Below are 25,265 nucleotides of genomic sequence, written 5' to 3'. Positions count from 1 at the left end.
TAAACTCCGAAACATGCATCCAAGATTAACATCCGTCAATCCTCGATGTCATCATCGCTGAGGAACAATTTCTCCTCAGCCATCTCCTCGACCGGCTCCTTGCTCCGTTTGAGCTTCGTCCCGACGGCGTTTCCTGGGCCCTCGCCAATATCCTCGTCGTCAGTCTCTTCGTCCACCTGTACTTCCTCATGCCGGATCTTCGTCAAATTTTCAACATGTTTCCATATGCTGTCGTGGAAAGCACCACGCGTTTTGCCACGGATTGCGGCGAGGTAGGGCAAGATCTCAAGTAAGAGCTCTCCTTTTGAGACACTCTTCAGAACGGCGGCGTCCTCTGTCCGGTCACTCTGCGTTCCATCTGAGTGCTCTGCTTGGATCGGAGGCCGTCGAGATGTCGCCGCACGATTCCACGCTGCGACTCCCGTCTCTTTGAACTTCGGCCGTGAAGCCATCGCCCCGGAGTCGGCGGCAAGTCGCCCTTTCATCGCCTCCGTCGCCACCAAATCCAGCACCGCACCAATCTCCTCCTGTTTTCTCCACACCCTCGCACTTGCGGGGTAAAACATCTTAAATGCGTCCGTCCGCGACCCTGTCCCGGTCGCTATAGACGCATTCGGAGGCGGAAGCCGCTTCACTGGGTTCGGTAAGTTAAACAACAATCCCCTCACTGCAAGGTGGAAGGACATCTCATCCTGCCGTAGCTCATCGACCGATCCGCCCTGGAATCGCCGACGACGGACGCCGAACCCTTCGGGTGAGATTGAATCGGCATCGGAAAGGGCGTCGAGGCAGCCGCATACGGAGTCCAGGGTGGCTTCGGTGTCGGTGTCGCTGCAGGAGAGAACGTAGTTTTCATGGAGAGCGGCAATAAAGGTTGAGATGTCGGTTCCCAGTTCGTTGAGGATGTCATCGACGTTGTTTTGGGGGGTTTTGTAGCGCCAGTGCTGGGAGAACCAGTTTGGCGGTTGGGGGATGATGGTGCCAGGTGGCGGGTCATCGCGTTTGTTATGGACGACTTTTCCGACTGCGTGGAAGATGTTTAGTGTATTCTCACGTTGCGTGATTAATTCGAGCGATTCCCTTTCCATTGCCGTGATCTCCGGGGCAACCGCACCACGTTTCTTCGTCGTGAAGGTGACCCTTCCACTCCAATTCTTTTCATCATCGGGACGCAAGGCGAGGAAATGCAACGATGACACGGCGCTCCGGATATCGCCAATGGTGGATAGATGCTTCAGCACTGCTACCCCAGGGGCCCGCCGCCGTCCGGACTTTCGCGCTTCCTTTCGGATGATCAGTTCCAGTGCCTTGGACATGTATGTCGGTGCTATGGGGTTGAACTCTATGACGGTAACCCCTGGATGAGAAAGGATCTCTTGCCCAAGCAGTCGGTGAGCCGTGAAGTTGTCAGCTGAAGATGATGCGCTAGCGAGGAGGCTTTCGGTGATGATCAGGATTACGGGAATTGGTGGTGGGAGAGAGGCAGTGTTCGAGAATAACTCGCCCATTGATGGAGTGTTCTGTGCGAGGAATTGGAGGACGACATTGCGAAACCCTTGTGATGTCGACGATCGGGAGGTGATAGTTGGGAACTCTTCCAGCAGAATTGCCTTCCTCGTGGATTCATTCTTCGGATTTGATTGCGATACGACCGTTCCTGACCCGTCTGATAGAGCAAGGCTGCCAAACTTGCCCGCCATCCTTAGGAACTCGTCAAATTTTGCGCCCATCGACACGAATCCTTCGGAGGTTTCCATGGCCTCCTGGTTTCTCCACTCTGTTATTTCTATCCCAAGCTCCTTCGCCAGTAGGCTTATCGTCGTAGTCTTCCCTGCCCCGGCGGGCCCTTTAAGCACCAGGAAGCGCCGCCTCTCCCGCCCGGTGTAAACATTCTCGAGCCATGACCGGATATCCTTGACTTTCTTCACATGAACTGCAAGTTCATCGATGGATATAGGCCCAAATCGCTCTGTCCATGGCCTACCGTCTTCAATTCGGCTGGGATTCTGTGGTGGGATGGGGTTTGTCTTGAGGAACTTGTGGCTAGCCCTCCGCAAACCCTCCCCAGGAATAGCATCCACAGAATCTCTTTTCCTCTTCGCCCCGGACTGTGTGGACGAAAATGAGGATTGCTTCCGCGATTGTGAGTCTTCTGTTGGCGAATCATCCTCGATGTCTTCGATTTCGTCTTCCTTTGCTGATATGTTGGATGGTAGGGAACGGTGGTCTCCGTTTGTTTGTAAGGTTCGCGTGGATTGGGTGGAAGGTGCGGCGGTGAAGAACGACGAGATCTTCTGGTTCTTACTCGGGGACTCGGTGGATGCAGCGGTTGTCTTCCTCTTTCGAGGCGAGATCGAGGTGGTACCATTGCGACTTCGAGATGGAAGTTGCTGTGACGAAGACAATCCATTGTGTTTGTTGGGAGCGTCCTTTAGCTGCGAGAGGATCGAACTCGAGGGTTTCGGCGGGGGCTTTCTAGAAGTTGCCTTCTTTTTCGGTGCTGGTGTTTCAACATAATCGTCACTATTGTTGTCGTCGTCCGACAATACGACTCGAGTCGGCTTCTTCCTGGCACTCCGCAGCTTCGCCATGCTTGCAACTTTGACCGGTTCCTTGGATAGGTGGAATAGCTGAGTATCTATTCATTATGGAGGGTCGGGACCTGTCCTGAGGAAAGAGGTTGAAAGGATGGAAGATGTGACCTGTCAGCAATGCTATTGTTGGTAAACAGACGGCGCAAGGTGAATGCAGCTCTGGAGCCCGCTGAGCATAGAAGTGCTACTCCATCCTATGCGTGCGTAGGTGTAGGCTCTAAATGTCTACGAGGATATGAAGTAGTATGTAAGTCTATTGGTGGAGTACGGTGATGCTGAGTTCTGGAGATTTATCGCTGGTTGGAACTCGAGTCGAGATGTCCGTGATTCCTGGATGTGGAGCTGGACCCTGAAGCTCCATAACTGGAATGGGATGAAACGCTTCCAAGCTGTCGTAAACAACAAGATACAGGGGAATTGTATTACCATAGGCTACTTGCTCAGATTCAGCTAGAATGAGGACGAAAATCATCAGTAAGGGCTATCAAATTGCTTCAACCACATGCAAGCAGTATACAGTCTACAAATGATACTTGTCGTTGTTCACCCCCCTGCCCCTGATGACTGAGGTAGGTGAATTCATTGTCAGGCCTCTAGCATACCCGTAGTAATATCAAACCCACCACCAGACTTCCAGGATTCCGTTCAAACCATGCACCATACATTCGCTCTGTGTATCCCTATCAGCTTTCATAACAATGCAATGTGCCGCCCATTTCAATGCTAAGAAGGGAACCTTGCTCCCTTCAGGAACCATGCTTGGATAGTATCTCACTGAGTCGTCTGTCTCGAAACAGGCCCCGACTCCTTTTCACTCCAAGATGCGCCTCGTAACCAAATGGCGCCATGCAGACCAAGACATTAAGTAAAGGATAGTAGTTCCGCAAATATCATGCAAATAGCGAAAGTGGAAAATGGGTATAGTGCGTCGTGAAATCACGAGACAGCAGAAGTCGACCGAAACGAGGGAACAGATAATGACAGATCGGAAATGCATGGCAATGTAGTCCGTGGCTACGCATCGAAGGAAGTTCGCAGCAAAAAACCCTCGCCTACGTGACCACCCACCCCTTCCCCGCCGCCCCCGTCCCATCCTCGGGAAAAAACCCGCAAACGAGCCGGAACAAATCCCTCAGCCAGCTGAACCCCTCTGCCCGGGCCATCCACTGTACGGCGCGCGCGATCTCCGCAGCGGACATCCGCCTCCCGAACGGCAGGTTTTCCCGCGCCCGCAGGGTCGGATCCGTCAGCACGAGTCGCTTGTATTGCTCCAACAACTTGAGCTGCCAGGGCGCGGATCCGAAGGTGGTGGTGGGGAGGGATTTGACGAAGGTGAGGAGGGAAAGGCTAGTCGAATGGGTGGCGGTGGACGAGGAGTTGGAGTTTGTGGACGAGACGCCGGTGGGGACGCGGGCGTATGGAGTGTAGCCGCTATTCAGCGCGGCTTTGAGGATCAGGACTTTTAGACGAGTCAGATGTGGGTCTTCGACTTCGGCGGGAGGGATGGGGGTGCTGGATGCGGAGGAGTTGATGGGAACGCCGGTGGCGGAAAGGGTGCGGTGGGACGCATCGGAGAGGGAGGAGCGGGAAGACGACGAGGCGGCGGAGCTGGACCAGCGTGTGTTGGCCGTTGGGGAACGGATATTGTTCATCTCCGGGCCTAGCACCATGATGTTGGGAATTTCGGGCTCTTCGGGGGAAATATCGGTGGGCTCGTCAAAGATAGTCGTGGGGGTTTCGGGGTTAGGCATCTTGCGGAAAGAGTCGGTAAGCGACATGGAGCTCTCGGGACGGCTGGGGATTTGGCTGGGGGCGTAGATTGACGGTGGGTTGCTTCCACCGTTCTTTTGGCTGGAGTTGGAGAACGGAGGAAAGACACGCTGAACGGGTCGCGGGGTGCCTCGTTCCGGACGGACCTGCGTCCAGCCTTCGCGGAACAGGTCACAGAGTTCCCAGCAGGCTTGGACGGCGGAACACATGAGTTCTTCGTCCGCAGGTTTGCCGTCGCGGTTGCTCTGACGTAGGCTGAAGAGCATCTCGGCCAGCGACCAGCATGCACGAAGGAGGGAATCGGTTTCCTCTGGCAGACTCGTTCGTTGCTTCATCAGTCGATGGCACATGGTGAGGTAAAAATCCAACGTCCGTTCCCGGAATGCCTCTGGTAGTGCTCGGTCGTTCGTGTTGTAAAGGTGATTGTTTAGCTCGAAGCTAACCCTCAGGATCGAGTCGGAACTCTCGTCGGCTCGCTGCCTTGCTTCGAACAGTGCCTGGCAGAATTCCCGGCAGAGCTCTAACGTGGGTTCGACTTGGCTGGCCTGACCTTCATTCCAGCTGTCGTACAATTTTTGACAGAGCCGCCAGCACGATTTCCATGCTTGCTCCTGAACCGATCCGGTGTTGTCGAAACTGAACATGCGTTCTCGGTGGATGGAGCTGAGACCCGCTAACGTGTTGCATAGTGTCCAGCACTCGACCAGAGCAACTCGTAGCGTTCCAACGTCTTCTTCGACATTGCTGAGATCTTGCAATGCTTGGCCCATTGATTGAACGTTTGGTTCCTCAACCTCTTCTTCCTCGTCTTCTTCCTCATCACCCTTCTCGTGGTCGTCGTGTTCCGCAATGTCTGGAATGAATGTTAATAACTCTTCTCTTATAGTAATTGGCTAATTGCTACCTTCTAAGCCTGTGCTGTTCCGTTTCCTCTTCCACTCTTCCTCGACTTCCTTTGCACTTGAAGCTCGCGGGGTAATACCGAAGTCGGCATTCTTCCGAGGGATGTTTGTATCGATCGGGGTGGTGATCATCCCAGAGGAGAGCCGCTATTCAAAGTCAGTCTATATTCATTTTAGTATACAAAGGGGGAGCAGCAAACCCTGTCCTCGTGCAATTTGCTCCGTTCCGGTGTAGCAGGTGACACAACCGTATTCTCTGATTGTTCCGATGGCGACGAAGCGGATCTTGTCCTCTGCTGCTGCTTTTGGTTGTTTGGCGTTCCAATTGATGGCGGGGGGGACGATTTTGGGTTCTCCTGTACAAATAGAATGAGCATGATGGGTTGCTACTAGTGCGAAAAAACAGAGCTCTCGTGTAGGTTCCCGTACCACAAATTGTCTGAAGCCCGGTGGAACGTGGATGACAGATAACGGTGCGTCTTCTGCGGAGTCGGAACGCATCCGCATCGATATTGACGTATTGATTTTCGCAAGCTTTTGGTCCAGCTGTTAGTGTGCTGCTCGAGGAGAAGAACAGATCAATATATACTTCGGAAGCTGGAGACCTTGCCGTCGGAGGCGGACTGATGACTTCTATATCTGGAGATCTCAACTCCTCCACATGCTCCGGATCCGTCTGGTCTTCATTTTCTATTTCTGTCGTCTCCGTCGAGTTTGAGGCATGGGAATCCACGGGTGACGGGTCGACATGAGCCGGATATGGGGATTCCACGCTCAATTGAGACCCACTGCCAGCCGAGCCGTTCGAAAACCTATTCATTAAGCCGCGTCAGTCTGCGTCCCTCTAATTCATTGCGGCTGACTGCAAGTCGTCGATCGCCTCACGCGGCACAACACGCACCTTTGCATGGCACTGAAAGCGGACGTGAAGGTCGCCGGGGAACTTTGTGGCGAATCGCTATATGGCGAGAAAGCAGATTGTAAGGTTGGGCTTGGCATCTAGACGAAGCATATCATATTAGCATATGGTCATTGATAGTAGGGTAATCGGCAGTGATCATTCAATCACCCAATGCCACTTAGTAGAGGGATATATTCAGGGAAGAGAGTCATACGAGGGGAGCGGTCAATGCCATCCTCTTCGAGAGGTCGCTAGGTCCGATTATCTGTCTTTTAGAAAACTTCTGGGCAGCTTTCTTCCCAGAAGCTGTGTGTGGGTGCTGTGCCGCACGTCCAGACACTTGCTTGACCCGTGAAAACCGACAGTTGCATCCAACGCCGCAAAATGTATCCGCCGCGCGCCAGTTACGAAGATATGCACCAAGGCTGTTCCTACACCCAGCAAAGAATAATCATGCCCGAGACAGCAAAGGCAGACGCGGTCGGATGAACAGGCTGCAGTGGTGGTCTCTCGCTCGACTCAGCCTGGCTCGCCTTCCGATGTATGTGAGGCAAGGAGGGGCGGAAAGCTCAAGCTGAGGAGCTGAGAGTTAAGGATAAGACGGAGGAAGTGAGAAGGTGGTGCAACGGCAAGAATTAAAGAGCCACCTAAGAAGGACTGGCGAAGGCACACGGCGAGGTAAATATGAAAGTCCTCGACGGCGAGGCTCCCAAGGAGATGAGGAGGATCAAATGGCGGACGGCGAGGTCATATTTGGGTAATGAATCGTGTCGGAATCCGGATAGAAAACAGGACGCGGTCTTGGTACATTAGTTGCACCGCACAATGGCGCGACCTCTGTATCCCGTAAATGCAAAAGCAACAACGGATCAATCGCCGGAGGGAAAAAGAACAAATCGGAGAGGAATCGGCGGATGCTTGCTTGTCCTTAACTCAGGTTCAAGGTTGGATGGGAATCATGGGATGGCCCGTGAGTCGCATCGACTTGGCCTTGGGGACGTGGGACGAGACAGGGACACTGCAATCGACCAGTCTCAGAAAAACAACTGAGTATCGAGCCTCAATCCATCAACATCCCCGCTCACCATCTGGATTGTACCGTGATGCGGCTTCGCTCGGCAAAGCAGCCTCGATTACTCCTTCGTGTGCCTCTGCTGGGCCTCAACGTGGAGAGAGTTCGACCGAAACTCATGCAGTGCGACCTCCCACAATCCCTCATTGACTATGGCTTCTGACAAAACATGCACGACACGACATGGAAGAGCGGATGTGTAGTCAGATGTGGGCAGAGGCCTGGAGGAGCATGCAGCCCGCAGGACATCACTCTTTGCGCCAATGACCGATCCCGCTGATCACCAACTGACGAAACACTGGAGGGGTGTGAATACTGAGCAATCAGCAGGAGCGTTGTTTCTCTCAAGCAGAATCAAGCTCATAACGCGACATAAAATCGCATGGTCGGCAGCCTAACCCTCGCAGGAAAACGACAGAAAACCAATCATGGGGAAGCGTAAGCGCCGTGGACCACCTTCAAGCTCAGCGACATCAAAGAATCCACGTCGACGGTTTAGCACCAAGCCATCGACAAGGGATGAAGGAATCCATCCCTCCTCCCACCATCCACGGCTTCTCCTGCTCTTTTCCTTTTGCAGCCTAGCCCAACGCTGATGCCATGAGTTCCGTGTTGACGATGCCCCCTCCACGATGAAGATTGGTCATGTCGCAGAAAATCCCATGGGCACCATACCATTAGTATCCGCTGAGGAATCCCAAGGACGGAGGACCCAAGTAAAACTGCCCGCTACGGGAGCGAGTGCCGCCATTTCTACTCCCTCGGGTCGCCAATCAGAGCAGGTATTGGTACATTGACGTCGTGGCGTCGTGAGCATGGAGATGCATCGCTTGCTATGGCGGTTGGGATCTCCTCGTTTTCGATAAGTCCAGGTACAAGCGACCTGTTAGGGAGCGGGGGGAGGATTCCCGAATTTTTGAGCCCGTCTCACATCCGAGCATCTGGCAGCCCGCAGCTTGCCCGCACCAGGCTCCCCGTAGGCCGTAGATGGTAATTTGAAGGTGATGTAGAGAGGTTCGAGCGGCAGCCCCTGGCTATTGTCTTGCATAAACCATTGACGAATCAGGCAACCTGACAGCCCAAAATCCAACCTGGAGCTACGAACAAAGGCCAGCCCCTCCCCCTCCTCATTCCTCTGACCTTCCAGCTTCGCTCCCCTTGAGCCGCATCCCATGCAACACTTCAGAATTCAGATGCTCCTTCACCGGTCATTTCGCTAAGGTCCGGAGAATGTTGCTTGTTGCTTGCTAGGGCTGCAGCATGCATGCTCGAGATGCAGCGATGGTGCATGAGGCGTTATCGTCCGTCGTCTCATGATGAGACTCGGCACGGCAGATGGACAGTTTGGATAATTGAGTTGTCGATGCTAGCCTTCTCTGAATGCATATTCGGCTTGGGAATTTGGACGCATTCTGCGGTGAAAGACTTATCCTGAGCGCACAATCTCCAAAAGGGATATATTGGGGAGATAATTGGCTGGCGATGGGAGAATTCTTAAAAACCTATTTCGTCTATCAGCCTCCTTGGGCAACCTTCAACTTCAGGATGACGGCCTAATTGTTTATGCGGATCCCACGTGCCGAGATATTAGAACCAACAGCTCGTTCAATATTACTGGGTATCCATTGGTCTCATCTTGTTCCGCCTGATAGAATCCAGGGCCGTGCATATAATACACAGTTCTGATCCAATATATTGACTCGAATTGTACTCATACTGAGGCTTTATGAACCTCTTCTGACTTGAACGCTGGATTCGATGACAGTTGAGAGGAACTAGATACCCTAGACAGATACTAAGTAGCAAGATTCAAGAGAAAAGGGCCGAGAGCAGAGCGAAAGATCAAATGATCCCTCTTTTTTGTGGGCGATGATCTCTCCAGTCCCCGCAGTCCACATCCGTCGTCAACGCCCATGACTCGCCCCTTAACTCGCTAGGAGTTAGGACATCCTTCCCCAAACCTTTTTTTTCCAACAAAAACAAACCAACAATGAACGCATGGTCAGTGTTTTGCAATCCGATCCTCCCGGGCGAATCGACATCGGAAGGGGCTGAAGCCGGAAGTGGAAACGACTGACGAGTCGACATCTGATTCGACTGATCTACAACGATGAATACGCCCGTTACCACAAGTGCCGATCGACCGTCCGTATCCGCTTAAGAACCAGCCATCATCTCACCATATTGTAACCAATAGCCACGCCACCCAGTGCCACGGATGAGATGGCCCAGGGGAGCTGTTAGTAGATGCGGCGAGGAGTTGAAGTCGCTTCGTGATGATGTGGATTATAGAGTACCAACAATCTACCGGGTTGGAATTGATAATGTGCCGGCCAGTCGGGATCCGGGATGGCTAGGCTGCTCTAACGGAAGGATTAGGAATTGTGGATGGCTTGATCCTTCGAAGAGCCTCCAGGAGTCCAGGTGGTGAAAGTTGGATCGAAAGGTTCGTGCATGAAACATCCACACCTCGGTAGAGTGACGATAGCTTAATGGGTTGCTATACGGAGAATCATATGTGCGTGGCGAGGGAAAGGGTAAATGGTAGACGGAGACAAATCAGAGCCAGGTATGCAAATTAAACCAACAGATACACATTTATATAATGCTCAATGCTCATAAACCAAACTGGCTCGGTGAGATCTGTCTACCAACATGTCCTGCGTCTTATGCAGATCAGTCCGTCTCCTCTTCCCCGAGGAATCTCTTTATTCTCTAATATCCCAAACGGTGGACGTCCCATACCCCATCCTTCCCAGCACCGAAGCAGCGCAAGCCTATCCCTGGCCGCCTCACTTCGTATATTCCTGCTGCAACATCTTCGCAATCGTCGTCAACTGAATATTGCTCGTCCCCTCATAAATCGCCCCAATCTTGCTATCCCGGAAGAACTTCTCCGCGAGCCCCTCCCGTACGAACCCCATGCCGCCCATCCATTCGACCGCGCTGGACGACAGCTTGCCCGCGACCTGCGACGCGTACAGCTTCGCCATCGCGGCGTCGCGGACGAAGTCCAGGCCGGCTTCCTTTTTGCGGGCGGCGTTGTACACGAGGGCCCGCGCGGCTTGGAGCTCGGTGTAGGATTGTGCGATCTGGTGTTGCATGCCTTGGAAGGTGCCGATGAGCTGGCCGAATTGTTTGCGGTCGTTGAAGCAGTAGCTGAGGATATATTAGTTACTAGGCACTCGTTCAACGGCGGCGTGACCTTACCTCGCGGCGTTCTCGAACGCTCCCCATGCAAGACCGGTCATTTGCGCAGCGATACCGATCCGGCCTTCGTTGAGTAGGCTGATTGCCATCTTGTAGCCCTTGCCCTCTTCACCCAAAAGATTTTCCTTCGGAATTTCCATATCGTCGAAATTGAGCACGCAGGTCGAGCTAGCCCGGATTCCAAGCTTCTTCTCTTTCTTGGCGACGCTGAATCCGGGGGTGTCCTTCTCACAGATGAAGGCCGTGATGCCCTTGTATCCGGCCGAGGGGTTCAGATTCGCGAAGACGATGAAGAAATTGGCTTCCATCGAGTTTGTTATCCACATCTTGCTGCCATTGATCTTGTATCCTGACGCGGTCTTCTCCGCCTTGGTGGCAAGGGCGAATGCATCGGATCCGGACACTGGCTCGGACAAGCAGAATGATCCTAGACTCTCGTCAATATCGCAACTCGCACCGGTCCGCAAACCACCACTTACCAACAGTCTCCGTCGCCAGCTTCGGCAACCACTTCTTCGTCTGTGCCTCCGTTCCCCACCTCAACACTGCCGTGTTCACCAACGTATTATGCACATCGCACATGACACTGACACTCGGGTCCACCCTCGCCAATTCCTCGATCGCCACGATCGCCGCCGTGAAGTTCATACCGGCTCCGCCATACTCCTCCGGTATCTCGACACCCATCAACCCCTGCTCGAACAGCTGCTCGACGACTGTCGGGTCCATCGTTTCGGCCTCGTCCATGTCCCGGACTTTGGGGAGGATGACTTCGCGGGCGAATTTGCCGACGCTGTCCGCCATCATGGTCTCGATTTCGGAGAAGTGGCTGATCGGCGTGGGTTGGAGATCGGTCAGGTCGATGGTGGAGTCATTGTGGAGGGGACGAGTGGTGGAGAGGCATCGGGCAGTGTTGCTGAAGGATGGGGTAAGTTTGGGTTTGCGGTGGGATATGAGAGCAAGTATTGGTTGCTATCGCGTCAATTGAGAGAAATTCAACCTACAATCGGAGTCTCTGGCGTGGCACCGCGACCCGTCGTCCTCCGACTCGTGCGGCGGCAGCGGTCAATGGCCGCATTGCTCTTGATACGCTTGCCATCTTGTATAGTTGGGGCACTACTTCAAGGATTTCCAGGTATACCAGTAGAAGGAGAAACAGAATTCCAACGGCTAACAACGATTGAAATACAAAGCAGCAGTTGTCAGAAGGAAAATCACAAATACTGTCAGATTCTCATGCCCATACCCAAAGGAGGAGAAGTGCGGGATGGCAGTTGAAGGTGAAAGTCAACTAGGGCGACCCCTTGTCCTTGTCGATGATCTCCCCCGCTTGTAGCCGAGGATTCGGCGTGAGAATTCCGGGTTTCGCTCGGTGATTTCCGGAGTTCCAATTGGCTGAATCCAACATGGACAAATGGAAGGGTTGGAGGCGAGAAACTGAGGATACCGTATGTCGGAGACCTTATGCCGTAACAGTACTAGCAATAAGCCTGTGGACTCAAGAGTCAAGACGGAGGGGCGGGATGTCCGATGCCTGGATTTCTGACATGTGACGTTACCGCAAGTTATTATTAGGGGGGTAGATAAGGGGTCTACATGCATACCTAAGCATCAGATACTAGATGGGAGGAATCAGATCGTCGGTATTATGCAGGTACAGAGTACGCCTGTGGTGGATGGGCTTCAACATATCGAATCATTGAGAGTTGTCGTTGATCTCTCGCCAAACTCCCGCGCTTCCAAATGCTATATGAATACGGTAAAGTACAAGTCAGAGTCGTAATCATCGAGCTCACCCGACCTTCCGGGTCGCGTCGTTCTTGATGACCTTCAACGCCTCCTTCGCCTCATCAAGATCCCGATAGAGGCCCATAATAGCCATGATTCTCGTCATATTTGGCACCTTCGTCGACCGTGCCTGCTTGAGTGCCGTGCCCAGATCCAACAAGATCGTATTCTTCACCTGCATCACCCGTGCTTCCTGTGCTGTTAAGAAGGGGTGCTCGGGGCCAAGTTCCTTGGAGAGATGCTCCAGGCTCAGATACATCTCCACATGTCTCCGCAGACGGAATAGAGGCACCGCACCCACCAGCTCTTCCTCATCCCCATCTTCCTCGTCCTCCTCGCTCTCGTCGTCGTCGGAATCACCCTCCACCTTCCCGGTGGAATCAATCATCAACCCGGCCTCCAACTCCTTACACCTCCTCTCCCACTCCATCAACCCCCTCCCCACCCCCAACAACCCCCTCACCTCCACCCTCTCCCCCAACAACCCCTCCACCTCACCCCTCCGTCCTCCCACCTTCCCCCTCGTCTCCTCCAACCCCCTCCGCAACCCCATCAACCCCACGCTCACCTCCTCCACCCTCTCTTCCCCCCCCTTCAGCCCCTCCCCCAAACTTAAAAACTCGCCATAGTGCGAATTGACCAGCTCCAGCAGCTCCGTTTGGATCGTGCGCACGCGCGCGCGCAGCTCGGTCGCGAGGTCGGCGAGCGTTTGGTGTCGCGAGCGGATGTGCAGGGAGGAGAGGAATTCTGAGGGGGAGAAGGGGGAGGCGAGGAAGGGTTGGCGGGAGAGGGGGGCAGGGTAGGGGAGGTCGTCGGTGTCGGAGTCGTAGGGGGGATCGTAGATGTCGTCGCCGTTTTCGGAGAGGCTGGAGGGGGTGTCGAGCTGGACGAATGTTAGCTGTGGATTTGTCAGGCGGAGTTTGGGGGACGTACCTGAAATCGGCTCATGATGAATGCACTATATCGTAGAGATAATTGTTGGCGTTACGAGGAGAAGCAATGTCGACAATGCAAGCAATAATGATGTATCAAGGCGCTAACGACTCTTATCGATAACGCTGACATGGCAATACGATGGCATTGGTGATGGCAAGGGAGCTCTACCTGTTGACTTCCGAAGAGGGGTGGAACTTTTAGCCGAGTCGTTGATGACAACCGCAAGTCCGCAACTAGTCCGCTGTGATGACTGATCTCTATGTTGGTTCTATGTCTATGCCGCCCCGCCGTGTCGACAACATATCGAGCATTTCGATCTTTAGGGATTTCCTCATCGGTGCGAACGAACAGTAAGCCTCAACTTTCAATTGCGCGTCATCTCGCTACAAGGGCGGCTCGAAGTCTATCTGATACCATGTCTCAACCACCACAACAGCAGCCGAGTCTCCCTGAACCCGCCCACGCCGACATCGATTCCATGCTGTCCCGGAAGTTTGGCAAGGAGGTCGCGAACTATTTCGCAGGTACTACGAACTCCAAATCCCTCTTCATTATGCAAACAAGATCTAACTAAACCGCAGGATCGCCCCTCAACCGAGTTTCCTTCCTCCGAACCGACCATGCCTTCCTCTCCACCGCGCTGAACCATCCCTCGACCACCTTCCTCGTCCTGAACAACTTCAACGCCCTCGTCACAGCGCCCAAAGAGCTCGCGTACGTGAAATACGACGCCGTCAAGGCGATCCTCGGCGGTGACCCGTTCGTGAAATCCGAGGCCGAGCTGCTGAAGGAATACAACTCCACGACGTATCTCCCGCAAGTCGTCTTCCTAGGGTTGGATCCCCGGAGAGAGGACGGGATCGATCATAAGGGCGGCTACAAGGGCGCGCCGGTATTCGCGATCGACATCACGCCGAAATCGACGTTAAAAGATGCCGCGGAGAAGTTGGTCCAGGAGTTCGAGGGCAAGGGATACAGCTTCCCCAAGGATCGCGTTCAAATGTCGTTCCCCGCCCACGAAGGTAAGCCTCCTATCCTCCCCCACTTGGCACCCATCGTCGGCCACCAACAAACCTGACCCCTTCTAGCCGCCATCTACGCCGAAGCCCGCCATGTCATGGACTGGAACGCCCGCAACCCCTTCTGCGCCCAATGCGGCCAACCCACCCTTTCCATTAACGCCGGCTGGAAACGCAGCTGTCCGCCTACAGACCTCGCGCGCGTCGGCGGCGTCGTCGGCAGCACCACCTCGGAGACCCCCTCCAAGCGACCCGACTGTGCGACGCGGACGAGCCTCTCCAACGTCTCGTTCCCGCGGACCGACCCCACCGTCATCATGGCCGTCGTGTCGGCGGACGGGCATCGCGTGCTGATGGGCCGGCAGAAGCGGTGGCCGGCGTTTTGGTATAGCACACTGGCTGGGTTCTTGGAGCCGGCGGAGTCGGTTGAGGAGGCGGTGCGGCGCGAGGTGTGGGAGGAGAGTGGCATTACGCTCGGGCGGGTGGTGATCCATTCGACGCAGCCGTGGCCGTATCCGGCGAACCTGATGATCGGGGCGATCGGGCAGGCGATCGCCGGGGACGGGGAGAAGGTGCACCTGGGACATGATGCGGAGTTGGAGGATGCGAAATGGTTTACGATGGAGGAAGTGAGGACGGCGTTGAGGGTTGGCACGAGTGGTTTGGGGGATGCGGCTGGTGCGGAGTACAAGGAAGGGGGGCTGAGGTTACCGCCGAGCACCGCGATTGCTAATCAGTTGTTGACAGCTGTGGCTAACGGATTCGTTAGTGGGGATAGTAAGATATAGATATTCCTGCGCATATCTACGCAAGATCTTGCAGCCTTGTGCCGGACTTTGGTATATAGACAGTGACTAGACTGCATTATAGCAATGGACTATTGACTAATCCTCACTTGGCCTCGTAATCGTGGAACTAAGTCTGCGTGAAGAATCTTTTGAATTCATCAACAAGATTCCCTCGCATTTCTCCTTTTAGGTGGCAAAACATTTGCAGCGAAGGTCTGGGATGACCGTTCCAGACTGTTGAAATGCCGTTGTCGCCCCCGCTATGGAGAGGACTCGAATCCCGTGTCGGCTGATGCCTTGCTTGATGTCTGTTGGCTCGGCTCATGGTACATGGGAGGAGTACTTTGTTCAAAAGCTCAATGACACTCCTGGATCGCCGAGAACTGTCGAGGACGACTTCAGGACACCCCCCAATGATCGCCATGGAGATCTCCATACATGGCCCTATATCTCAAGTTCAGAGGCGCAATCGGGGTCTGCTTCATATAAAATCATGGTTGGATTCGATGAAATTGCATCTGAGACCACGTCAGTAACGTCCGGGAAATTGATCTCCATATCACGAACTCTTGGTTATATCCATGCCCATCCTCCACTTCCATTTCTGCCCACGGAACTACCTTCTTATCCGAAACGCCTTATGCCATTCCAAAGTGCGCCTTTTCTTGACTTAGTTCTCATGTCGAATTGATATTGTGTCCGCCAAGGTTTTCTAAGCCAAGAGGTCCGCCACTGCTTCGCATTAGTATCTGGAAGACCATTTTCACAACTCAGGAAGAGGATTCTCACCATTCATTGGCATTTCATCAATCTGTGTCGAGTAGTAGACTGTTTCCGTCAGTAGCAGTTCGGACATAGGCATGCTGCAACTTACGCTCAATATCGCGCAGAATCCGAACGTCTTCGGTCGTGACGAAGTTAATCGCCACACCTTTTCGGCCAAAGCGACCGCTACGCCCAATCCGATGAATATAATTCTCACGATTGCTCGGAAGATCGTAGTTGATAACCAAAGAAACTTGTTGCACGTCGATGCCCCTTGCCCAGACATCCGTCGAGATGAGCACACGGGAGTTGCCTTGACGGAAATCTTGCATGATACTATCACGTTCCTTTTGCGGCATCTCTCCGTGCATTGAGGAGACCGTGAAATTCGCTTCGCGCATCTTGTCCGTCAACCAGTCCACCTTCCGGCGTGTATTGCAGAAGATGACTGCTTGGGTAATCGTGAGGGTATCGTAAAGGTCGCACAGCGTGTCGAACTTCCATTCCTCCTTCTCGATGGCGATGAAATATTGCTTGAGGCCTTCCAAGGTAAGCTCGTCACGCTTCACCAGGATGCGCACCGGGTCGGTCATGAACTTGGTGGTCATGTCGAGCACGTCGTATGGGAGGGTGGCAGAGACGACCACAACCTGTGTCGCAGGTGGAAGATATCGGTAGACATCGTAGATCTGCTCCCTGAATCCTCGGTTTAGGAGCTCGTCGGCTTCGTCAAGGACTAGCATCTTGATATGGCGTGTGCGAAGGTTGCGACGGCGAATCATGTCGGCGACACGACCGGGCGTTCCAGACACTACGTGCTGACCATGGTCCAGCTTGCGGATATCCTCACCGACGTTTGTGCCGCCAATACAGGCATGGCATTGCACATTCATGTAGTCACCAAGAGCCATGATAACCGACTGGATTTGCGTCGCAAGTTCGCGGGTGGGGGAGAGAACGAGAGCTAGCGACTGGATCAGCAAGGCTTGCGCATTCGATGGTCTTCAGTACTCACCCTGTGTCTCTCTCACCGCTGTATCAATAACCTGGAGGATGCTGACCGAAAACGTCGCCGTCTTACCCGTGCCGGACTGCGCTTGAGCAATGGTATCGCGACCTTTGCATATCTGAACGATGGCACGAGACTGGACCGCGGAGGGGGATTCATATCCATAAGCGTAGACGCCGCGAAGGAGGTTTTCTTTGAGGTGCATAGCCTCAAAGGTCGGTGCGACTGTCACCTCCTTGGAGGTGTTAAACTCCATCCGCTCTGCATTGCTTCTGTTAGAGGCGAATATGCAAGTGAGTGGAGCTACTCACCATCGGCTCTTCGATCGATGCCTTCCGCCATATTGAAGATTGAGTCTGTCCAAGTCGATAGAAGTGATTTGTAGGGGGTTCAAGGAATCCTTGAAGACGGCGATCGGATGATTGACTGTTGAGTAGAAGTTGAGATTGTGAGATGGAGAAGCAACTCAGGATGGATATCTCGAACTTCGAACATTTGGATGGTCCGTGCGCAAAAGATCGTGAGGCGACAAGGCTGAGAATTTATGGACTTCACATCGATCATCCAGTCTGATACCTACAGTAATACCTACTTCGATTGATACCTCAAATCTCTCTCATACATCCTTACCTTGCACTCCCAGTTATCACATTAAACGCATCTCAACCATGATTATCGAAGACCAAAGGATAATCCATGAGGATATCGAGCGGTTGGAACAAGCCATCGCCGACCGCATCATTGACGATCCCACTAACGTACGCGTTCATGACTATACTTTTGCGCCAGACGCTAACAGAACGCAGATTCGCGACCGGTTACACCGAGACCACCAGATCGCAGGCTTCCTCCAACGGATCGAAGAGCAGTCGCAAAGATTGCTCGACATCTACAAAGATGCGGACAAGTCGCGCGCTCGGGAAATCCAGACCCTTTCCACCAGCGACCAGTTCGAAACCTTCTACTCTAACCTGAAAGACATCAAAGCGCACCACCGGAAATATCCCAATGAACCGGTCGAGAATCTCGAGAAGGCGTACCAGAACCGCGGCCCGGGGGAAAATGGACCATCCGGGGGCGTGGACATCGACGCGATATTCACGGGCGAGGAGACGTACGGAAGGTTCTTTGACCTGACGGTGCTACACGAGGACTACCTCAACCTGCCGGGAGTAAAAGGAGGAAAGCGAGTCACATACCCCCAATATCTCGACATATTCGACAAGTTCACACCACCCGAGTGCACCGTCAAGCCGCCGGACAAGATGAAGGAGCCGTATTTCCAATACATCACGGCGCTGGCGGAGTATTTGGAGGGGTTCATGCGACGGATACGGCCGCTGGAAGACACCGACAAGCTCCTTACGCAGTTCGACGAAGAGTTCGAGAAAGCCTGGGCCAGCAACGAAATCGAAGGCTGGGGCGCAAAGGCTGCACAGCCGTCAAAACCCGCGACGAGCCCGTCCGAGGCCGTCTATTGCGACGACTGCGAGAAAGAGTTCGGCAACGAGAACACGTACAAAGCGCATTTAAACGGGAAAAAGCACATTCGCGCCGCGGAGGCCAAGAAGCAGCGCGGCGGCACTAGAACAAGCGACGCCCCCGGAACCGACAAGGCGACGGCCTCAATCCAACGACTGAAAGAGCGTGCCGTGGCGGAGCGGGAATTCCGGGTGCAGAAGTTCGCGAACGCGATGCAGACGATCCGGCACGATACCCGCAGCAACGTGGAGCGGAAGCAGGGCATGACGGAGAAGGAGCGGCAGCAGGAACTCGCGGCCCTGTTCGCGGAGCAATCGGAGGTGCTGGGCGGAACGAGAGACGAGGGGGAGGAGTCGGACGACGAGGAGAAGATTTACAATCCGTTGAAGCTGCCGCTGGCGTGGGATGGCAAGCCGATCCCGTATTGGCTATACAAGCTGCATGGCTTAGGGGTCGAGTTCCCGTGCGAGATCTGCGGGAACTTCGTGTACATGGGACGACGAGCATTCGATAAGCATTTCAGCGAGGCGCGGCATATCCATGGGTTGAAGTGCCTGGGCATCACAAACACGACGCTCTTCCGCGAAATCACGCGGATCCAGGACGCGATCAACCTGTGGGATAAGATCCAGAAGGACAAGAAGAAGGAGAAGTCGTCCACGGAGAATGTGGTGCAGATGGAGGATGCGGAGGGCAATGTGATGCCGGAGAAAGTGTATTACGATCTGCAAAAGCAGGGGCTGCTGTGAACCGTTCCTTGGAGCGGTCGCTTGCGCTTCGCTTGTACTATTAGACAAATATATTCCTCAATGCGGACGGTTGCCACCCGCGTTTCAATATACCCCCAACGCCGTTGCTGTAAATATAAATGTAACAAGTGATGAGCCTCCGCTAATCACTGTCTGAGTCGCCGCCCACAATCCCCAAAGGATTCGCCACTTGTTTTCCTTTGATGCCTGCGAGGAGTGGTTTCTGCTTCTTCTTGATGATACGCTTGAACTCCGGGACAGGAGGTTTCGGCTTGACCACCTCCACGATCGGTTTCTCCTCTTGCGCCGGTGCTTCTGAAACCGCGTCGCCCACTCCATCCACCTCCTCCACGATCGCATCCATCATATCCATCGCATCCACAAGAATTCCCCCCCCATCCCAATTCTCGTCCGTCTTCCCCGCTCTGGCAAACGCCCTCCTCGCCGCCTCCTCATCCTCCATCTCCTGCCTCTTCTTCTCCTCATCCAACTGCTCCCTCACTACCTGCACCGCCTCCGTGCCCCCCTGCCCCTCCCGCTCGATCCTCGCATTCCGCATCCGAATCTCATCCAACGCATCCGCAATCGCCATCTCTGTCTTCGCATCCACCTGCTTTCCCTCCAGCTCCTTCATCGGATCCCGCTCCGCCTCCTCCCTCTCCAGCCGATCCAACGTCTCCTCCTCCGTCTCCTCTGCTAACTTCCCCTCGCGCCACGGCTCGAAGTTCCGCCGCGCCCCCTGCTCGCACTCGTAGTCCATGTTCTTCGGGTCGGTCTTGAAGGTGATCTCCGAGCTGCACCGCGTGCAGCGGATGTAGAAGCGGTAGATGGGGATGGAGTAATATTTCTCGTCGGTCGTCTCTTTCTGCGCGTTGAACTTGCGGCCTTTGTAGATGTATTCGGAGCACCGCGTGCATTTCATGCTGAAGGGCGCCATGAGGCGGACGGGGATGCGCTTGGGGCCTTTGGGACCACGTTGGCGGACTCGACCGAGTTTGCTAGGGTCGAAGTCGGGGGGATAGTATTTGGAGGTGACTTTTCGTTCAGACATTTTGGATTATTCTGGGTGACGATTAGGAGGATGGTGTGTAACAGGAATCGAAGATAAAGTTGATATTGAGGTTCCGCCTTCCCTTGAGTTGATGATAGAGGGGCTGTGGCGAACTGTATGCACCAAATCTGCAGTTTATCGACACTGACAGCCATCTGATTGGAGTTTGGAGTTTGGAGTTTGGACGGTGGATTCCCCCGAATTAAAGGGATCTGGGATCACGTGGACAAACTACTGCTACAAATCACGTGCAATGTGTCTGACTCGTGTGCCCCGCGATCTCTTCGATATGTTTGGCTTTTCCTGACTCCTGTCATGGACATGATAAACATCCAAACCCGCAGATGCTCTCTCCCATGTGGTTGCGCCTTCGGCGCTGATTGTTTGTGCTCTGTCGCTATTGCTTGGAATATGATTTCACGCTGTCTTCATGGATACATCGTACCGGTATCTTGTATGTGTTAACTTTATGTGCCTTTTCAACTTATCAGATCCCCTCTGCAAGCGCGTTGCATCCAGATATCCGACATGGAAAAGTTCCTGAGGGAATGGAGACAGGATGCCTTGAACAAGCACCAATATGAGTCTGCTATCTTCATCGGAGATAAGTTGTTAGCTCTCACAAGTTCGTACTTCCCATTTGGCCCTTGACCGGTCGGAAAACTGAAAATTCTGCTAGACAATGACAAAGATGCCTTCTGGCTTGCACAAGTACATTTTTCGACCGGCAACTACTCAAGAGCCTTAAGTTTTCTTGCCAAAAACGACCTGATCAAGAGCAATTCCTCATGTCGATACCTCGCTGCACACTGCTTGATCAAGCAATCGAAGTTCGAGGAAGCCTTGGTGGTTCTTGGGGACAAAAACCCCGTCCACCTCATATCCGCCCCTGGCAGCGCAAGAAGAAAACGCCAGCATATCGATGCCTTGGTACATGGCAAATTGCGAAATGGGAAAGGGGCGGTCCGATCGGACCGTATAGACCGGAGCGATGAGCGGGACCACGAGGATTCGTCGAACATCAAGTTCGAGGCCGCAATGTGCTATCTTCGAGGGGTCTGCTACGCGAAGCAGAATGCTTTCGACCGGGCAAAGGAATGCTATAAAGATGCCGTGCAGATCGACGTGCAATGCTTCGAAGCATTCGATCAGCTTATGAAGAATTCGCTTATGTCCCCGGAAGAGGAATGGAAATTCTTAGAGTCCCTCGACTTCGACTCCATCACGGTCAACGACAGCTCATCCTCAGCACAGGAAGCCGCTGAATTCACGAAAATGCTATATATGACCCGGTTATCCAAATACGAGCACCCCGAAAACTTCACCCTCGCCACCGAAACACTCTCGACACATTACAAACTATCGGATAACCCTGACATCCTCCTCGCCAAAGCCGACCTCCTCTTCACCCAATGTCGTTTCCGCGACTCCTTGACCCTGACCGAAGCGATCCTCTCCAACGATCGTTACAACTTCGCAGCATTACCTGTACACCTCGCCTGTCTACACGAACTCAACGAGAAGAATGCATTGTTCTTAATATCCCACGACCTCGCCGACAACCATCCGGAAGAGCCCGCCTCCTGGCTAGCCATCGGCGTCTACTATCTCACCATCCGCCGTGTGGCCGAAGCGCGGCGGTTCTTCAGCAAGTCCAGCATGATGGATCCGCATTTCGGGCCGGCCTGGATCGGATTTGCGCACACCTTCGCTGCAGAAGGGGAGCACGATCAAGCGATTTCCGCCTACTCCACCGCGGCCCGGCTCTTCCAAGGCACACATCTCCCCCCTCTCTTCCTCGGCATGCAGAATCTCCAACTCAACAACCTCGCCCTCGCCCACGAGTACCTCAACTCCGCATACGGCCTCTGCCGCACCGACCCCCTCCTCCTCAACGAGCTCGGCGTCGTCTTCTACCACGAAGATCACCTCGAAGACGCTATCAAAGTCTTCGTGCAAGCCCTCCGCGTCGCCTCCGACATCCACTCCGAGCCGCGCGCCTGGATCGCCACCCGCGCGAACCTGGGGCACGCACTCCGACGGGCGGGTCGGTTGCCTGAAGCGCTCGAGCAATTCGACGAGGTGCTCCGTCAGGGGGGGAAGGAGGAGGGGGCGCCGATCTTCACGGCGAAGGGGCTCGTGTTGATGGAGATGGAGCGGGCGTGGGATGCGGTGGTGGTGCTGCACGAGGCGCTGGCGGTCAGTCCTCAGGACCCGATTGCGGGGGATCTGCTGAAGCGGGCGCTGGAGTTGAATGGGGAAGAGGGGATTATGGAGGAGAGCGAGGAGGAGGAATTCGATCGGAAGATGGAGGGGAATCGGCGGGGGGCGAGAGTGGGGAGGAAGGGGCGGGCGAAGATGAAGGAGGTGGTGGTGGAGGATATGGACGGGAGCTTGATGATGGATGCGGACTTGAGCGATGAGTGATGAAGAGGTTCATACGGTGAAGTTTCGGGACATGGGTCAGCTTATTGTAGTGTTTACATGTTGGTTGATTAACATGGGAGGGAATAGACCGTATACACCTGTGCATAGCAGGCCCTGCTTGTGGATTAAAACAGTTCAATTAGCGATTGGATCTCATACTGTTACGAATAGCACACAATGACAGTCAAGTTTATTTCCAGCATCCATCGTCCAGTATCGCACCATGTGCCTAGAAAAGATCTGAATTTCTAGACGAGCGCCTGGTCTTAAGCAAAGCCATCATAATATCGTGGAGAACGCAAGGTCCTCCAGTCTCTCCAGTCAGTGTCAGCCCTGTTGGCGTAGGACTCGGCATCAGTTAACGCCGACCTCACGGCTTACGCTTTGATTACGGGATCAAAATCCCAATTGCATCCTTCTTTATGCTTCGTCATTTCAAGCAATAAATCCGTTCTTCAATTCCGTCTATTTCGAGCCCGGCGTACCGGCCGATTGATATGTCCGTGATTGACACGTCCGAGATTGACATGTCCGACATGTCAAACACCAACCCTTACGGCCGTATTCATAGAAGATTCGGGTCCGTAGGGGCGAAGAATTGAGCGGCACGCTCTCAACTTCGTCCGTTCTCGGAATGATGCTGACAATCCACGATCATATATGTCTGGCTGACATATATCCCTTCGGAGTAATCTCGGCCGGCAGAGCTTAATTCCAAATGATAATTAAAGTTGAGAAGCTGCTAGTGTTTATAAGTCCGTTCAACGACTGCAATGGAATACCCAGCTCCAAGAGTTCCCATTGAGGACCGTGGGATCATATTCGACGCATGTTGCCATGTTCCCTCTAAATCGTATACCCATCGATTCCGCCCGCAAGGCCACCATGGCCGACTCTAAATCTCAAAGCTCTAATGAGCCGTTTAAAGCAAAAGAGTTCGACATGATGAGGCGTGGTGTGAAAGGACCTTCACCAGTAGCTACCTTCACCTTCATCGGCTTACGCACCCTCGACCTCCCGCTTCAGTATGCACTCTTGCGCGGAGGACTTGGGGTAACACTACTCACGAAACTGGGCCTAACACCGATTTCCGCGCAACCTGCTTTCCGGACCGGCCTCTCCGCAATCGATTCCTTGGATCTACCGCTCCCGCAGCTGCTCATGCTCCTGATGACCGCAAGCAGTACAATACGAATTTATTACTGAATCCTGTTCCTCGCGAAGGAGAAGTTGTCAATGTTCGCTGCTCTATCTATACCTGCCTTCAGTGTCCTCGTGAACAGCATCGGCTCCATCTTAATCACTTGGGCTGCGACCTCGAGTATCAATTCCACCTGGCGCATTCCCGGAATCGACCTCCCCGCACCGATTGTCATCGGTTTCGTCGGATATCTTCTCGGCAGTCTACTTGAGACCGGCTCCGAGCACCAGAGGAAGGTGTTCAAGAACAAGCCGGAGAATCAGGGAAAGATCTGCACGGTGGGGTTCTGGAAATATGCTAGGCATATCAACTATGGGGGATTCATCCTCTGGAGATCGTCTTATACCCTGGCGGCATCGGATTGGCTCGCAGGGCTGGCGACGGTAGCATTTCATGGGAATGATTTAGGGAAAAGAGGAGTTGCGGTGATGAATGACTACATGTCACTCCGATACGGAGAGCAGTGGAGGCAGTATAAGGCAAAGGTGCCGTACAAGCTGTTCCCTGGAATCTACTGAACTCGTAAACGGTGTGTTTTCTGTATTAAACATTGGGGAATACCATTTTGGAACTGTTGATATATCAGCATATTCATTCATATCCTTCGCGCTACTTCGTAAATATGACACGCATTGCAACAGTTAATAGTAAGCCTTTACCTCTAAAGCTGAGACCCTGACTGCGTTGCTGGCACTGAACATATATGCTGCACGGCACGTACTAAGTGCTACGGAGTAGTAACGTATTAATCCTAGGAACAGATATTTACCTACCTTCATACTAAGTACAGTAGGTATCCATCGCCCCAGTCTCGCATTATGTCTTCGCGCCTAACGGACACCTCATGGCGTATGTAGACTACCTATGCCGGATAGCAGGATGACCGGTTGCCCTCGAGAGGTCATCAGAGACTCGTGGAAACCTTCGATCCGAGGTTCAGGCCGTGGAATTCCAGGTAGCCAGATTGCCACAGACCGTGGTAGTCTAAACCGTATTTGAAAGATACAATTAGCAAAACTTAGAGAAGAATGGTTTGGTTGCGAGTTTTTGAGGCCCTGGAGGCAACCTTTAGCGTCTCCGATTTCGTTCGCGTTCGGTGGCCCGTAAGCAATTTATATGAGAAACACTCCACAAATTTGAAATGGAAGATTTGTTATGCATGAGAGTTTTATGTCAACAGCGCGTGGTTGAGAGGTTTGATGCCGTTGGATAAAAGCAGTTGACAAACGATAGTCGATTCGTGAATAATTTAGGGGTCTAGAAGAAAGTTCCCGAACAAAGTAAAGGGAAAAGATCGACCTACACCCCCAAAGGCTCAACCTACACCCTTCGCACGTGAATTTGAATTCCTGCAATCTGATTGGTCCATTTAGGAACGGTCATATAGCACGTGACTTATTTTGACGACGTCCCTATGGCGCGGGCACCCTATCACCCATTTGGGGCAACCCCCAAAACCCATTTTGGGCAACCCCCACCCACCCGTCTTGGGCACCCGACCACCCATCTGTGGCACTTACGACCACCCGTTTTAGGCAGACCCTATCCCCAGTTTTGGGTTAGCCGCTCGTTGTGGCGGCGTAGAAGTGGTCGAGGGCCGT

At 53.5% G+C, this 25,265-nt stretch overlaps 10 protein-coding genes across 10 annotated transcripts; 4 read left to right on the top strand and 6 right to left on the bottom strand.

Annotated features, from left to right (window-relative positions):
• Positions 1-35: 35 nt before the first annotated feature.
• Positions 36-2,591, bottom strand: P152DRAFT_513026 (uncharacterized protein; the record flags this gene model as incomplete). Its single annotated transcript, XM_033682781.1, has 1 exon — positions 36-2,591. One exon carries the CDS (start codon positions 2,589-2,591, stop codon positions 36-38), a length of 2,556 nt encoding a protein of 851 aa, XP_033535236.1.
• Positions 2,592-3,356: 765 nt separating this feature from the next.
• Positions 3,357-5,928, bottom strand: P152DRAFT_286417 (uncharacterized protein). The gene is made up of 4 exons (XM_033674969.1): positions 5,696-5,928; positions 5,467-5,622; positions 5,269-5,413; positions 3,357-5,217 (listed from the first exon to the last, which is right to left on the bottom strand). The coding sequence occupies exons 1-4, from the start codon at positions 5,771-5,773 to the stop codon at positions 3,647-3,649; spliced, it is 1,950 nt and encodes a 649-aa protein (XP_033535235.1). The 5' UTR covers positions 5,774-5,928; the 3' UTR covers positions 3,357-3,646.
• A 3,701-nt stretch (positions 5,929-9,629) lies between these two features.
• P152DRAFT_456986 (acyl-CoA dehydrogenase NM domain-like protein) lies at positions 9,630-11,610 on the bottom strand. The gene is made up of 4 exons (XM_033679137.1): positions 11,454-11,610; positions 10,929-11,365; positions 10,450-10,876; positions 9,630-10,398 (listed from the first exon to the last, which is right to left on the bottom strand). Exons 1-4 carry the CDS (start codon positions 11,546-11,548, stop codon positions 10,032-10,034), a joined length of 1,326 nt encoding a protein of 441 aa, XP_033535234.1. The 5' UTR covers positions 11,549-11,610; the 3' UTR covers positions 9,630-10,031.
• A 510-nt stretch (positions 11,611-12,120) lies between these two features.
• P152DRAFT_456985 (uncharacterized protein) lies at positions 12,121-12,660 on the bottom strand. Its single transcript, XM_033679136.1, has one exon. The coding sequence runs from the start codon at positions 12,623-12,625 to the stop codon at positions 12,242-12,244; it is 384 nt and encodes a 127-aa protein (XP_033535233.1). The 5' UTR covers positions 12,626-12,660; the 3' UTR covers positions 12,121-12,241.
• Positions 12,661-13,400: 740 nt separating this feature from the next.
• On the top strand, positions 13,401-15,075 carry P152DRAFT_456984 (uncharacterized protein). Its single transcript, XM_033679135.1, has 3 exons — positions 13,401-13,697; positions 13,755-14,195; positions 14,262-15,075. Exons 1-3 carry the CDS (start codon positions 13,589-13,591, stop codon positions 14,978-14,980), a joined length of 1,269 nt encoding a protein of 422 aa, XP_033535232.1. The 5' UTR covers positions 13,401-13,588; the 3' UTR covers positions 14,981-15,075.
• A 617-nt stretch (positions 15,076-15,692) lies between these two features.
• Positions 15,693-17,096, bottom strand: P152DRAFT_472441 (putative eukaryotic translation initiation factor eIF-4A subunit; the record flags this gene model as incomplete). Its single annotated transcript, XM_033681152.1, has 5 exons — positions 15,693-15,712; positions 15,770-15,808; positions 15,855-16,709; positions 16,761-17,015; positions 17,066-17,096. The coding sequence occupies 5 exons, from the start codon at positions 17,094-17,096 to the stop codon at positions 15,693-15,695; spliced, it is 1,200 nt and encodes a 399-aa protein (XP_033535231.1).
• A 231-nt stretch (positions 17,097-17,327) lies between these two features.
• Positions 17,328-19,065, top strand: P152DRAFT_456982 (uncharacterized protein). Its single transcript, XM_033679134.1, has 2 exons — positions 17,328-17,512; positions 17,561-19,065. Exons 1-2 carry the CDS (start codon positions 17,423-17,425, stop codon positions 18,983-18,985), a joined length of 1,515 nt encoding a protein of 504 aa, XP_033535230.1. The 5' UTR covers positions 17,328-17,422; the 3' UTR covers positions 18,986-19,065.
• P152DRAFT_456981 (DUF572-domain-containing protein) lies at positions 18,926-20,197 on the bottom strand. The gene has a single exon (XM_033679133.1). The coding sequence runs from the start codon at positions 20,034-20,036 to the stop codon at positions 19,128-19,130; it is 909 nt and encodes a 302-aa protein (XP_033535229.1). The 5' UTR covers positions 20,037-20,197; the 3' UTR covers positions 18,926-19,127.
• A 176-nt stretch (positions 20,198-20,373) lies between these two features.
• P152DRAFT_413822 (tetratricopeptide) lies at positions 20,374-22,663 on the top strand. Its single transcript, XM_033677009.1, has 2 exons — positions 20,374-20,661; positions 20,716-22,663. The coding sequence occupies exons 1-2, from the start codon at positions 20,565-20,567 to the stop codon at positions 22,461-22,463; spliced, it is 1,845 nt and encodes a 614-aa protein (XP_033535228.1). The 5' UTR covers positions 20,374-20,564; the 3' UTR covers positions 22,464-22,663.
• A 570-nt stretch (positions 22,664-23,233) lies between these two features.
• Positions 23,234-24,222, top strand: P152DRAFT_456980 (uncharacterized protein). The gene has a single exon (XM_033679132.1). It carries the CDS (start codon positions 23,700-23,702, stop codon positions 24,180-24,182), a length of 483 nt encoding a protein of 160 aa, XP_033535227.1. The 5' UTR covers positions 23,234-23,699; the 3' UTR covers positions 24,183-24,222.
• The last annotated feature ends 1,043 nt before the right edge of the window (positions 24,223-25,265 follow it).

Source organism: Eremomyces bilateralis (assembly GCF_010015585.1).
Source record: "Eremomyces bilateralis CBS 781.70 unplaced genomic scaffold P152scaffold_6, whole genome shotgun sequence".
In the NCBI taxonomy this organism is placed as follows: domain Eukaryota; kingdom Fungi; phylum Ascomycota; class Dothideomycetes; order Eremomycetales; family Eremomycetaceae; genus Eremomyces; species Eremomyces bilateralis.
Note: the sequence above shows the minus strand (reverse complement) of the source record. Positions and strands in the feature narration are given on the sequence as shown.

Bases quoted from the DNA above. Each gene is read 5' to 3' on its own strand.
- P152DRAFT_286417 (XM_033674969.1), bottom strand. From the start codon at position 5,773: ATGCGGATGCGTTCCGACTCCGCAGAAGACGCACCGTTATCTGTCATC. The intron at 5,623-5,695 runs GTACGGGAACCT...CTATTTGTACAG, and splicing joins CGGGCTTCAGACAATTTGTG to GAGAACCCAAAATCGTCCCC. The intron at 5,414-5,466 runs GTTTGCTGCTCC...GACTTTGAATAG, and splicing joins GCAAATTGCACGAGGACAGG to CGGCTCTCCTCTGGGATGAT.
- P152DRAFT_456986 (XM_033679137.1), bottom strand. From the start codon at position 11,548: ATGGCAAGCGTATCAAGAGCAATGCGGCCATTGACCGCTGCCGCCGCA. The intron at 11,366-11,453 runs GTAGGTTGAATT...CCCATCCTTCAG, and splicing joins CCACGCCAGAGACTCCGATT to CAACACTGCCCGATGCCTCT. The intron at 10,399-10,449 runs GTAAGGTCACGC...ATATATCCTCAG, and splicing joins GCGTTCGAGAACGCCGCGAG to CTACTGCTTCAACGACCGCA.
- P152DRAFT_456985 (XM_033679136.1), bottom strand. From the start codon at position 12,625: ATGATTGATTCCACCGGGAAGGTGGAGGGTGATTCCGACGACGACGAG.
- P152DRAFT_456984 (XM_033679135.1), top strand. From the start codon at position 13,589: ATGTCTCAACCACCACAACAGCAGCCGAGTCTCCCTGAACCCGCCCAC. The intron at 13,698-13,754 runs GTACTACGAACT...ACTAAACCGCAG, and splicing joins GGTCGCGAACTATTTCGCAG to GATCGCCCCTCAACCGAGTT. The intron at 14,196-14,261 runs GTAAGCCTCCTA...GACCCCTTCTAG, and splicing joins GTCGTTCCCCGCCCACGAAG to CCGCCATCTACGCCGAAGCC.
- P152DRAFT_456982 (XM_033679134.1), top strand. From the start codon at position 17,423: ATGATTATCGAAGACCAAAGGATAATCCATGAGGATATCGAGCGGTTG. The intron at 17,513-17,560 runs GTACGCGTTCAT...AACAGAACGCAG, and splicing joins TCATTGACGATCCCACTAAC to ATTCGCGACCGGTTACACCG.
- P152DRAFT_456981 (XM_033679133.1), bottom strand. From the start codon at position 20,036: ATGTCTGAACGAAAAGTCACCTCCAAATACTATCCCCCCGACTTCGAC.
- P152DRAFT_413822 (XM_033677009.1), top strand. From the start codon at position 20,565: ATGGAAAAGTTCCTGAGGGAATGGAGACAGGATGCCTTGAACAAGCAC. The intron at 20,662-20,715 runs GTTCGTACTTCC...AAATTCTGCTAG, and splicing joins TAAGTTGTTAGCTCTCACAA to ACAATGACAAAGATGCCTTC.
- P152DRAFT_456980 (XM_033679132.1), top strand. From the start codon at position 23,700: ATGTTCGCTGCTCTATCTATACCTGCCTTCAGTGTCCTCGTGAACAGC.